We start from the raw sequence: 12,806 nt of genomic DNA, 5'->3' as shown, positions 1-12,806 counted from the left end.
ATCGCAATTATTTGCTATCTGTCCTCTCTGCTTCAGTCGTTGAGCCCCTTCTATGGCCATAGGATGTTAACATGCAGTTCAGTTCATGTCGCTCCTTCACACAAAACCTTCTAGTGGTTCCTATCTCACTCAGAGTGGAATCTAAAGCCCTCACCTTGGCCTACAGAGCCCTATGTGATCTGCTTCTTTCACCTACCCACAACCTCTGTAATGCCACCCCCCAACCACCCTCCTTGGTTACTCTGCTCCTGCCACCCAGTCACCAGTCTGCCCACCTTGCTATTCCTCTGATAGGCTAAGAGCGTTCTGATTTTAAGCACTTTTGCATTAGCAGTTGCCTCTCCGACACACTCTTCTTTGTGTGTCCTTGGTGGCTTTCTTCCTCACTTCTTTCAGGTTTCTGCTAGAATGTCACCTCATCAGAGGACTTCCCTGACCAGCCTACCTAGAATAGCACTCTTCTGCCACTCTGATGCCTACCCCCGCCCCCACATTGCAGTCTGTCTACTCACTTGACCTCTGTGTATTGTCTGACTTGCTCCACTAATATATCCTCTACAAGAACAGGAATTTACCGCTTTGTGATTGCTTAACTTCAGTGCCTAGAAAAATACAGGTGTGTAGTTGGCACCCAATAAACATTAGAATCAGCAAGACAACTAATTGGAACAATGCATTCTAAGGTGATTCAATTTGGCCAAATAAGGCAGCCAATGTCTTAAACAAGCTCTATTCTTCAGAGTTTGGAAGACACCTTTGGGAGCGCCTCAGATGTTTAACCACTTTCATAGACTTATTCATGCTCTAAGATTTGGGGAACTATATTGTTCTAACAGTCTTTATAAAAGAGGACAACATCCAGCCAGAAATATTTCTGAGAAGACTGTGCCCATCTTGAAAAGACGATGCCCATTTACTGATATTCTAAGGACCAAACTGGGTGAGAAGCCTTGTTCCTGAGTCAAGGTGGCACAGAATATCCTCCTGAAAGCATATATATGCTTGTTCTCACCTAAAAATCTGAAAGGAGAATCCTAGGCTGAAGTTTTTGAGAGACGACATTGACCCCGATACACACAACTGAAGCTTAGAAATCAAACAGGATGGATTCATTATAATATTTTATAAATCTTCTCAAGTAAGCAGATTTAAACCTAATTAGAAACAGTTTGTTTGATATCTTTTTAAAAAGGCACTATTTTTCTGTCCCTAGTACTTAGAAATGTTTAGAGATAAGCATGGTTATTTAAATCTTTGAGATGTGTAAATTTGTAGTCAACAGCATTTTTAGACAAAGCATTAAGAACACTTTAAAATGTTTGTCTAGTGCATTAAGTTTAATTATACTCCACTGGACTCAAAATGCTTTGAGATGCTTTACACATTGCCCCCAAGATCTTGTATTGATCATAATACAAGCACCACCAAATTTAAACGCAGTTTCTAAAACTAAGTAGCAGCTTGCATGCGAGCGCCCTCTTCTGTTCCCAGAGTATACTGCAAAATACCTTACTATATAGAATTCACAGCAATTCTGGGTAGTACAAAACGGGCTTTTCGGGAAAATGCCCACACACACAATCAAATTCTTTATATAAGTTATCCTCCCATCTGAGGTTTGGAAGGCTGTTCTGGAGAAGATGCAGGGTGGGAGAATATGAAGGAAAAGCTGCAATCCCAGAAGTCTAATTAATGACAGTTTGCATTTCTTCCCTGGGAAGTCTCATAGAAATTAACTTCAATCTTTTAAAACATAAATTTGGGGTGTTGAGTATGTGACAGAGTAAACCAGCAATTTTCAAGCAATGTGCTTCAAGAGGCACCCCGGCGTGCTGCAAGCATTTTTACAACATGCAATACCTGACTCTTTAGTCAGGGTCACTTTCCTCTTTTCCCTTTGTCAAATAAAAAAAATGACAAAAGCCAACACAATAGCCATCTGGTATAAATGAATCAAAATTATAGCAATTTTAAAAATCAGATTGGCAAAAAAATATGTTTCTGGGTGTGCCACAGCCGCCATGAGATGAAAGAGGGTGAAAACCACAGGACTATACAGATTTTGTAGTATGAAGTCAGACCCCCAAAATTTCTACAGTTACTAAACGACGTCATTGCAGTAATTTTTTTAAATGGGACAACTAGTCTGTTTTCCTTTTCTTTACAAGTGGAACATAACTTTAAAGGCATAACTGTATTACCTGCAACTTTTATCTAAGTTATTTTTAGTAACTCAACTATTTGCTTTCTGACCAACAATTCTGCCTTGCTTTAAAAGTTGATTTACAGTCAAATTCATATTTAGATGCCAGTTTGAAGCAGGAACTTTGAAATACAACTGTAACAAGAAAAATCTTTTGTTTCATATACACTGGGAAAATATGCAGGTAATTGCCTTGTGCCCCATGAGACTGCCATCAAGAAATTGCCATCATAAGGTTCAGTGCAATCCACCCAGCCCTGCGCTGTAGGACCCTGGTACAGAAGATCCCTGGAGTAGCTCCAGGGAGTGGGGAGGGGCGAGGAGAGAGCAACATCTAGTGGAAACACCACGTGTACACAAAGTGGGTGAAGCTGACACAAAACAAAAAGGAACTGGTAGATGAGAATTTCAGAAATTTTGTTTCAGATATGATCAGTTTATGACACTTAATCCTTTACTGTTTCTTAGGAATTAGAGCCAAGCCCTGTTAATTCCAATGATAGCTAAAAGGAGGCTTAATGATCTGGACTCTATGAAGTTTTATTTCCTGTGGCAGTTTTGAAATTTAACTTTAATAGCTTGATAAACATTGAATTTCAACACTTGGCATTGAGAGGAGCAGAGTTTCCTACCCCAAAACCTGCCTTTTGGGGGGATAGTGATTATTTTAAGCTGGTTATTTTTAAAACATAAAAGACTCAGGATAACCTTTGACCTTTCCCTTGCCTAAAATAACTTAAATAGAGGACCTGCTCCAAGAAGGGAACAATCGTCATAGATAGCTGGAGTTTGACCGAACTAAGTGTGGTGGAGAGGGAGGAACCCACCAAGGCCCATTGGATCCCAGTCCTCTGTCCACTGTTAAATAAAGATGACCCAGCAAACACTTGTTTACAAATGTTTGCTTTTCATCTCCATGTGAATTACCTTCCTCCAGTTTGGAGTTGCAAAACACCACCTCCTCCTCCCCCACTTATGGAATCACTGCATGCACAAATGTAATAAACCAGGTTGTTTTCTCCTGTTAACCTACCTCATGTCAATTTGATTAGAACAACTTAGAAGAGCAAGAAAAAAATTATTCTCCCCCTTGGTCCCAAGAGCTTTCTCATAAAAACAGCGGGGAGAGAGGTTTGTTAGGTTGGTTTATATTAGAACTGATTTATCTTCAAATCTCTTATGGCCTCTCCCCTCAACACACACGCCTACCTGAAATATATTCTGCACAATTATATAAAAATAGTTTCTAAACTTTAAAAAATTTTGTTAAATGCATATCATATCTATCCTACTAGTTGCCAAAATTTGAAAAGCCCTTAGAATTCTCCTGCAGACAAAGTTTGTCCTATTGTCAAAAAAAATTGTGAATGACTGAGTAGTAGGTGCCCCATCAGCTCATTTGTCCAGGTTACCAACACCTTTCATTGTCTTTACCTTATTTTACAGCTTTGTAAGTTTTAGAAAACTGGTAACACACATAATACAAGTCCATACAAATGCAAATTAATTGTGGGGCAGTAGGGGAAATTGATTATTGACTATTGCCCTATGGATAGATCCATTTGACGTGTATTTGTAAATTCATTTCAGAATTCCTTGTTTCCTACGATGTCTCTCTGCTCTTTGAGTTCTCCTTGGAACCAGCTGTAACATCTTAACCGTTTCATTAGTTAATGAGTTAAGTAAAACACTGGGCACATACTCACACTATTCCTTTAGGAGAGTAATGATTATATCCTCTTTTAAAAGTCACAAATCACAGTTTGGTGGTGTTATTCTTCTAGGATGTGTCAAGATGCCATGTTCACTGACACAGTAGCAAAGCAGCATACATTTGCCTGACAGAGAGTCGATTGTTTACGGTTATTGAAATTGATTTCACACCTTTAAAGAATAGCCCCAGACCTTGCAAAAGAAGATATAAGTCCATCACACAGCCGGAATCATTTGAAATACATCTTTAATTTTTAAAAACCAATATGCAATCTACCAAATACTTTGTTACATGATTATTAAGGCTCAATCTGTTTTATATTTGTGTTGCTAGGACATAAAATAATATTTTAAGTACGATATAATACTTCATCATTATTAAGGAAGGCCTTCTAACTGAATTTATAAGAAAAGGGCACTCTCGTACACACAACTTCAGAACGAAGGGACTAAACCCTAGAACTGTCTAATATATAAATCAGGTTTTCAAAAAACATCCAGCCTTTATTTACGTGCTGAAAAGTATTTTTTATACCTTTGAAAATGAATAAGCTATTTCTATTCCCATAGAAAAAGAAAACATCCTTAAATCCTGATCTATACAACTGATCAAGAAATTAATCATCAAGCCACAAATTCATTCACACAGTTAATATGATCCTTTGACTGGTAAGATGACCAGACCTGAGCAATCAGAGCAGGACAGCTAGTCAGACACCGGTCCAGTCCTTGGAAGCAGGTGTCTGTCTGACTGGCCCCTGAATGGTCAGACTCAGAAAGGGTTCGCCTACATTATGTAAACTGAAATCCTGGCAAGGAGTGGTTCCTCCTTCACTCTCTTCGGTCCTTCCCAACCTTAAAAGCAGGGGTTTATGTTATTGCAGTTGTTGTCTCTAAGATCATCCTTTACTTTATAGCAAAGGAGAGTCTACTTCTTAATTTGTAAGTCTAAGTGGTTACACTATCTGATTTTTCACTTACAGCACATTTGACCTGCCATTTCTGAGGTCAGAAGAATTGTATTAAAAAGCCTCTCCTCCCTTCAAAGAATGTTAATTTAATGCTAAGTAATGAATATTTAAGGCTCCTAATAGATGTGCAAGTTAATAATTATGCCCTAGCACCCCACTGCTAATGCTATCAACCTCTGCATTGCAGCCGAAACTCCATTTGGGCTTTAGTCAGGGGTTTGTTACTGTGTTTCCAACAGTGAATCTTGAGATGCTCCTGAAGCCTGGATGGCTGGGAAGTGACCCCAGGCAGCCACAGAGACTGGGCAACCTGTGCAGCAGGAGGGGCAATTAATTGAACCCTTTGCTGAAATTATTCTGAGGTGTAAATATTCATTAAGTTCAAGTGAATCAGACTCTGAGTTGTTTACGGGCAGGATATCACCAAACAGATTTGAAAGCACCGGCAGTAACTAACCCCTCTGACTTCCCTGGGAGATGGAGCAGCATCACCTCCAGCCGTCTCTGTCTCCGTGCTCGTGCTGAGCAGACTGAAGTTGCTCCAGAATGTGCTGCACCAGATGATGGAGAAAGATGAAGGATTTGTTTTAACATAACGTACATACAGACGTGCCCTCCTATACTTCAACAGTGAGTCTCAAACATATGATATTATGAGCAATGCATCAAGTGGAGTTAAAAAGAGTAATAACAATTCATTTTAACAGTCAACTTTTGCATTCCTTGCTGTTACAGCAAAATAATGAAAAGCAATAAAATCTGCTGATTGATACAAACCATCATACATGTTTGCTTTAATCTGGTTTTGGAACACAGTACAATGAATGTAATACAATATTTAATAAAACATGAGACATAAACTCTGGGCTGACAAATAAATGTTGTTGGGGAGAACATTATTATATCAGTTTGATTCAAAACAAATCCGGTAAATAGAGAAAAATACCTCCTAATAATATTTTAGAGTCAACATAAATTGAAGATGTATTAATACCAAATGGAGGACTTCGTTTTTCAGGCTAAGAAATACCTAGAATATAGATTTCATACACTTTTAAATATGACCTCTTGCTGTAAATATTGAAAGGAAATTATAAGCAGAATTATAACTGCAAATGCCACTGGCTTTTCATTAGAAACCAAACATTTACCTGATTGAGGAATAAAAATGTCACTTCTTAAAAATCTAAGGAAAATAATCTAGTGCCTTTCCTTTGTCTTTTAAAGAAAAATACTCTAAATTTAGTAGAACTAGCTTAAAATAACCAGAATATGCATTAGACTTCTACTCAAGAAAGGCTTATCTCAATCACAAGTAAAACTTTATCAAAACACATTCTTAAGAGTCTGTACTTTGGGGAAAGACTCGTGAACTTTAAAAACTCATCTTTAATGTACATAAATATTTTAACTAGTGTCCAATACTGAGATACCATTTTAAAAGAAATCTGAGCAAAAGGCAATAGGTCTTAGTGACTTATACTGAAATATATATACCAACAGAAAGGGTTTTTTTGCAACACACATCAGAACACTAATACATTTTTTAAAACGAAAACAACCACAAGGGGAAGACAGGCACCAAACCCGGCCAACGATTGCTCGCAGTGTGGTGGTGGAGAACAGGAAGACAGTAATTCAGACTCACAGACACTGCCACCTCTGCACGGTCGCTTGTGGCTTCAGCATGATTCTACACCTACCCAGAGATGAGCAAGGGGGAAAACTCAGTATTTCGGTTTGTTTCCTTGGATTGCCTCACCCTCCACTGCAGGCGCTGACATAGCAAGAAGAAATAGAGACTGGAGGATAATAAACACGACACCTGGGTAATCCGGAGCACAAAACAATCAGCCACTGAGTAATCAAAAACCAGAAACCCTTTAGCCAAGCTGGCTGTGGGGTCACACATTGGATTACGGTACCTTTGAGTTTCAATAAGTAGCAGAAATATCACACAACTTAAAGGCACGGTTTAGATCAAACGCATAGGGCACAAACATATCAACAGCATAAAATATGTTGTTTGGTTTCAGGTCTAAACTTCTCTGAACACAGCCACTGGACCTGTCTTTGGCCCTCTGTTCAGAAGTCACTGCCACTATGTGGCAGCCAAACTGTGTGTGGTTTCTGTAAATTAACAATATGAAAAGTGGGTCTTCATCATTCACTCTTGCTACTCCTACTGAGTTATGCAGTCACTGGCTTTATCTGGGTCTTCTCCATCGATTTTAATCCACTTCTTTTCTATTTCAACCTGTTATACAAAAGCAAAACATGGGCAGGATTAACAAGTGCAACCCTGCACTAGCACGTGCTCAGTCCCAATTCCACTGAGAGCAAGGTCGGTAGCCACAGCACCCTCTACAGGCAGACACAGCCCTCCTGCCTTCTCCTGCTAGCTCCACAGTGACGCGCTCCCCTCCACTTTTGGGCAACAGAGCCCCCCCACCCCAAATCCTTCCCTCTAGGGTCAAATCTTGAAAAGAACTAAAACTCTCCCCTCTTCTAACCCAAATTTAGTTTCTATAAAATGTACACAGAATACATATATTGATAAGACAGAGACCCGGCTAGGTATGTGATCAGTGGCAATTCACAGCTCCAGGTTTTGACCCACCTGAGGTTCATAACCCCGCCCCCCAAATCATCTCTCTAATAAACTAAAACAAACTAGTAGTTCACAAACTAGTAAACCAGGTGGGCCAAACCATCTGCCTGCCCCTTGTCTTTTCTGTCTCGCCTCAGGTATTACCTCCCCACGGAGACCCTCCCGGACCACTCCGGACAAGGAGGCCCCCATCACTCTCTATCCTACTTCCTCACTTTATTCTCTCCTTAGAATCTGTGACTATTTGAAATTCTATTACTTACCTGTTTACTAGTTATGTTTTGTTCCCTCACTAAAAGGTGAACTGCATGAGGACAGGGACCTATCTTTCATTCCCTCTTGTGTCCCAGCATCTAGAATAGCACCTGGCACTTTGAAATTGCTCAGTAAATTCTTACTAAATATAAGATGATGTTTTGAAGCTGACTGCCAAGTGCAGGTTGGTTAGTAAATGCTACTGAAGCCAGAGACTTCATTACATAATTTGGAGCTGTCCTCGAAAACTATGTGAAATAGGCATATCCCAGGAATAGGAAACTAAGTATAAATGAAGACTCCGTGTGCACTTGACCCACATTTCAGTCACACTTACTACTTATATACCCAGTGACACAGGCAGGTTCCCCAGATGCAAACTCTGAGGTGGAGACTGGCCTGCAGACAGTTTACTGGGGAGTGCCGCTGGGGTTGACACCTGTTGGGAAAGGGGAGAAGCTCGGCTGCAGTGTGGTCACAATAAGGGCTTCGGCTGATCCGCAGGGAGAGCCAAAGCTAGCTAGCTAAGAGGGTTCTGCAGAGTTGCCCAAGCTGAGGCGAAGGGTCTTTATACCCCTGCATCCACCAGGCTCAGGACAAAAACTGCCCCAGGAAGGGGCAGGATCTGGGGTTTCTTCAGCCAGGACAGTTCCCAGCTGCTCGGGGAGCAAGTGCTTAGGTCCCCAGGGAGCTGCACAGGACAGCCACCCATCACTAATTTGATCAATGAAAAAAAAAATCACCGGATCCAAACATATATACTTCTAAACAGGTCACCCAAAATAAAGAAAAATCCTGACTTATTATAGAACCACCAGTTGTTCATGACGTCATATAATCACACTACTATTTTTTAAAAGATTTTATTTATTTATCTTTAGAGAGAGGGGAAGGGAGGGAGAAAGAGAGGGCGAGAAAGATCAATGTGTGGTTGCCTCTCACGTGGCCCCCACTGGGGACCTGGCCTGCAACCCAGGCATGTGCCCTGACTGGGAATTGAACCAGCGACCCTTTGGTTTCAGCTCGTACTTAATCCCCTGAGCTACACCAGCCAGGGCTAATCACACTGTTTTTGATAGGAATAAATGAGTGGAAAATCAGAATGGCATTAATCATAGCTGAGATTCAAGCAACACAGATTTAAAATGATATTAGAAAATATAAAATGCTATTCATGTGCAAGAAAAAAAATATAAATTCCAAACAGAATACCTGCTTGTTATTTGCTATTTTTTTGACTTTGGAAATATTTTCTTTTTAAAATTATTATTAGTAGTAGTATAGCTGCTGCAGTTTCCTGTTATTCTCATCCAGTGTTTTGGAAGTTTTCTTTTTTAGATTTTATTTATTTACTTTTAGAGAAGGGAAGGGAGAGAAACATCAATGTGTGGTTGTCTCTCGCCCCCTACTGGGGAACCTGGCCCACAACCCAGGCCTGTGCCTCAGACTGGGAATCAAACCAGTGACCCTTGCGTTTGCAGGCCAGCACTCAATGCACTGAGCCACACCAGCCAGGGCTGGAAATATTTTCTAATGAAGTATGTTTGTAAACAAAATCAGTAACATGTCACCATTTCATGATACTATGAGAAATGTATGGCAGAGGTTACCTCTACATCTACTTACTAACTTTGAAGATGAGAAGGAAAAGCCAGCTTAGAAACAGGTACAAACAGATGTCACTTAATTCATCTGGCCAAAGGATGCGGAAGCAATGACGGTGAGCATTTAAAATCGCCGCAGTGGAGTAACAGCATTTTCGAGGGGTGCTTCACAGAATACAATTCCAGAAGATACTGACACATGTTTAACCTAATCAATAAGTTGGGGTAAACTGGGTTAAAGTTAACGAGTTTCTTTATTGCGGGACTTCCAGAGCCTTCATTTAACATTAATTTTGTGTACGGCATTCCCAAACATTTTTTTCTTGTATACATGTTCCACTGAACACATATTGGGAAATGCTACTCTAACATAATTTTTATTATAAATATGCTTCTAAAATGTGAATTCATGTTTAATGCCCTGTTTTTCATTCAGAGTTGAATTACGTATGTGGCACTGTGTGCTGAGGCTCCTAATATTCTCTAAAACTGAGGGGATAAACTAGGCTCTCTAGTGACCCTCAAAGTGCCATGGTCAAGCTCTTTTCTAGGTCAAAAAGATACAAACACACACACACATTCACACACATACATGGTCACACAAGGGGGCAAAGCAAATATTTAAAACCAAATCAGGTCACAGCTCTAGAAGCCCCAACACGAGCCAGAGGGTACCTGGATGTTGTAGCAAGCTCGCTGGTGAACGTGTTTCTGCGGCTGGACGTCACTCTCCACCCCCAGAGACCTGACCTCAGTTCTTGAGGCAGACGTGTCAAGCACCCCAAACTGAACAGTAGCAAATGGATACCAGTCGGAGGGAATTTCTTGGTCTGATCCAAGTTCCAGTTTGTATGACAAACAATGGGGATGATCAGGACCTTGAAGAAAAAAATCACAGTCAGTCAAAGTAGTTCAATGGCCACTGAACATTTCTCCGTCACGCCAGAAGTCACATCCCTCCCTTTAATAAGCAATTCCATTAGCACTGGGGCAGTGCCGATGCCATTTGAACAAAATACCATTGAAATTCACAATTTTGTATGGACTAGGGGAAAATCTGGGATTTTTAAGTACTATCTTTAAAATAAATACAATTTTATTACTATGTACGTACATATATTAATGCCTAAAAATGTTTTTAGTTAGAAGCATGCTAAGTTTCTTTTTACAAGATAAGTAACATTTACGTTAAGTATCATTATTTAGCTACAGTGTGTATAGGCTCAGTACCAAAAACTCTCTTAAATCAACTGAATAAGCTTTTACAATAATTTGTAATTTATTCATTTTCTTACCACTCTTCCACTGACAAGTTAATGAAAAGGTAAACTTTAGCCTAAAATAGTTCATATTATTAAAAATTCTGATTGTTTTTTAAAGGTTTTATTTATTTATTTTTAGACAGAGGGGAAGGGAAGGAGAAAGAGAGGGAGAGAAACATACATGTGTGGTTGCCTCTCATGCGTCCCCCACTGGGGACCTGGTCTGCAACCCAGGCATGTGCCCTGACTAGGAATTGAACGGTGACCCTTTGCTTCACAGTCTGGCACTCAATCCACTGAGCCACACCAGCCAGGGCAAAAATTCTAATTATTTTTTAAAGTTAAACTTAGTGAAATTTTTATTATATTTCAGAAAATGTTCTAGGCAAAGCATTCCTTTTTCAGCAGAACAGGACTAAAATTATATTTTAGTACATTAATTTCCATTCACCCTTCTTAAAGCTTTCATGGAAACAGATGTACAGTATAGAAGAGATGGTCATGTTAGTTTTCAATGTTTCGATCTAATACTTGTTTTCATTTAATTCAATCTGTCATTTATTGAGCATCTATTCTGTCAGGCCAGGCTCTGTGCCACACCTAGGGATATAGGGATATCAGATAAATGCAAAAATTTTAAGGGTGATCATGTAATGTGTACGTGTGTGTGATAATAGAATAAAAAATATTTTCACTGTAATCACTGCAGTAACCCTAAATGTCCCATGATTCTGTGGCATTTCACACAACATCTACATATCCAATGAAGCTATCTTTACTTCAATAAATGTATGAGGTGACAGTAATTTCAAAGCCATATTAAATTACTACCGCACTGACAGAGCTTCAGAAAGAACACTTCCATCAGAATATAGCTTTAGGCACAAAAACAAGAGTTTAAGGGATTTCACTTAATTCTTAAAAGATAAATTGCCTTTCATTCCTTACAACCTGTTTCTTGTAGAGAGACTAATAGAATTCTAAGGCTGTAAAAGGCCTTGAAAAGTCATCAATCAATTAACCAAGAGAGGCTCATTACCATCTCCACTACGCACAAGTAGGGTAGGACAACAGCACACTGAGGTGCTGTAAGCCACCCAGATCACTGCAGGCAAGAGATAACTTTATACATACACACACACACCCCAGGGGAGATTCCACAATCCATTACCATTTCTAGTCTTCTGCTTGCAGTAAGGATACATTAAGTTCATGTAACCTAATTCAGAAACTCTTACATCCTTTTAAGACATACGGTGCATAAGAACGCAACCACTGAACCCAGGTTGCCAGGAGTCGGGTCCCAGCTGTGCTACTCAATAGCTGTGTAACCCCAGGCAAGTTATGTAATCTGAGACCCTGTTTCTCCACCTGAAAATGGGGGTGACTTTGCAAAATTAATCCAATTAGATTATAAATCCAATTTGTTATTTAATTACTATAATTTTGCCAATGAAGAGACTGTGAACTCTACATTTTTAGAGCTGAAAATTATATTGGAGATGATCTGATTTGCTATTCACATTTTAAAGGCAAAAACTGTTTGGGAATCTTTTGCTATCAAAATGACCCAAGTTGAAGACCTAATATTATAAAAAAACATTAGACACAAAACCCTTCTACTTGCTTTTCTAAACAACTGCTCCTTGTAAATTTTCTGGCATATTTTCCCTGGCTTTTAAAAACTCTAAATACTCTACAATGTTTGATAACATACTACCTCTTTAGACTTGGATCTGTGAGCAGAGGTATCATGTCTGTTCCTAGGACAATGTCTGGCATATTTGGAGCTCAGCTAGCATTTGACAAATTTACAAGTAAATGAATAAAAGACACAGGAAAAATCATGTAATTTATCTCAGTACTGACCAGCAGGGGGCACTCTTGAGCTTTGGTAGTTATTCTCTCACTATAACTCTCAAGATGGGGGGGAGGGAAAGAGTTGGGGCTGCAAATTACATCTACTTAGGTCTGGTCCCTCTCAAACCAATGTATTTCTCGTCTGAAACAGAACTGTTGAGAGCTGGTGGGTATAGAAGGAGGATACAGGTGGAGGAGGAGAAAGTAACCAACGTGTTTGTGTAAGAAAGCAAAGAGAAAAAGTAAAGGCTAATTATATTAAAAATCGGTAAAATTGGGAAGGCAGAGATATACTTGTTAATTGACCCTCTACCATTCCCTCTCCCC

The 12,806-nt window shown here is 39.6% G+C and overlaps 1 protein-coding gene across 4 annotated transcripts in view; it reads right to left on the bottom strand.

Annotated features, from left to right (window-relative positions):
* Positions 1-4,146: 4,146 nt before the first annotated feature.
* The window catches only part of STON1 (stonin 1), a 41,173-nt gene continuing 32,513 nt past the window's right edge, over positions 4,147-12,806 (bottom strand). For all 4 annotated transcript variants that reach the window (XM_053666847.1, XM_053666845.1, XM_053666846.1 and 1 more), the window contains 2 exons: positions 10,033-10,235; positions 4,147-7,144 (listed from right to left, as the gene is read on the bottom strand). In XM_053666847.1, the coding sequence (XP_053522822.1) occupies positions 7,135-7,144; positions 10,033-10,235 (213 nt within the window). In that variant the 3' untranslated portion in view covers positions 4,147-7,134. The remainder of the gene's footprint in view (positions 7,145-10,032; positions 10,236-12,806) is intronic.

This window comes from Artibeus jamaicensis, unplaced genomic scaffold (assembly GCF_021234435.1).
Source record: "Artibeus jamaicensis isolate MK-2021 breed Jamaican fruit bat unplaced genomic scaffold, CSHL_Jam_final contig_465, whole genome shotgun sequence".
In the NCBI taxonomy this organism is placed as follows: Eukaryota; Metazoa; Chordata; class Mammalia; order Chiroptera; family Phyllostomidae; genus Artibeus; species Artibeus jamaicensis.
Note: the sequence above shows the minus strand (reverse complement) of the source record. Positions and strands in the feature narration are given on the sequence as shown.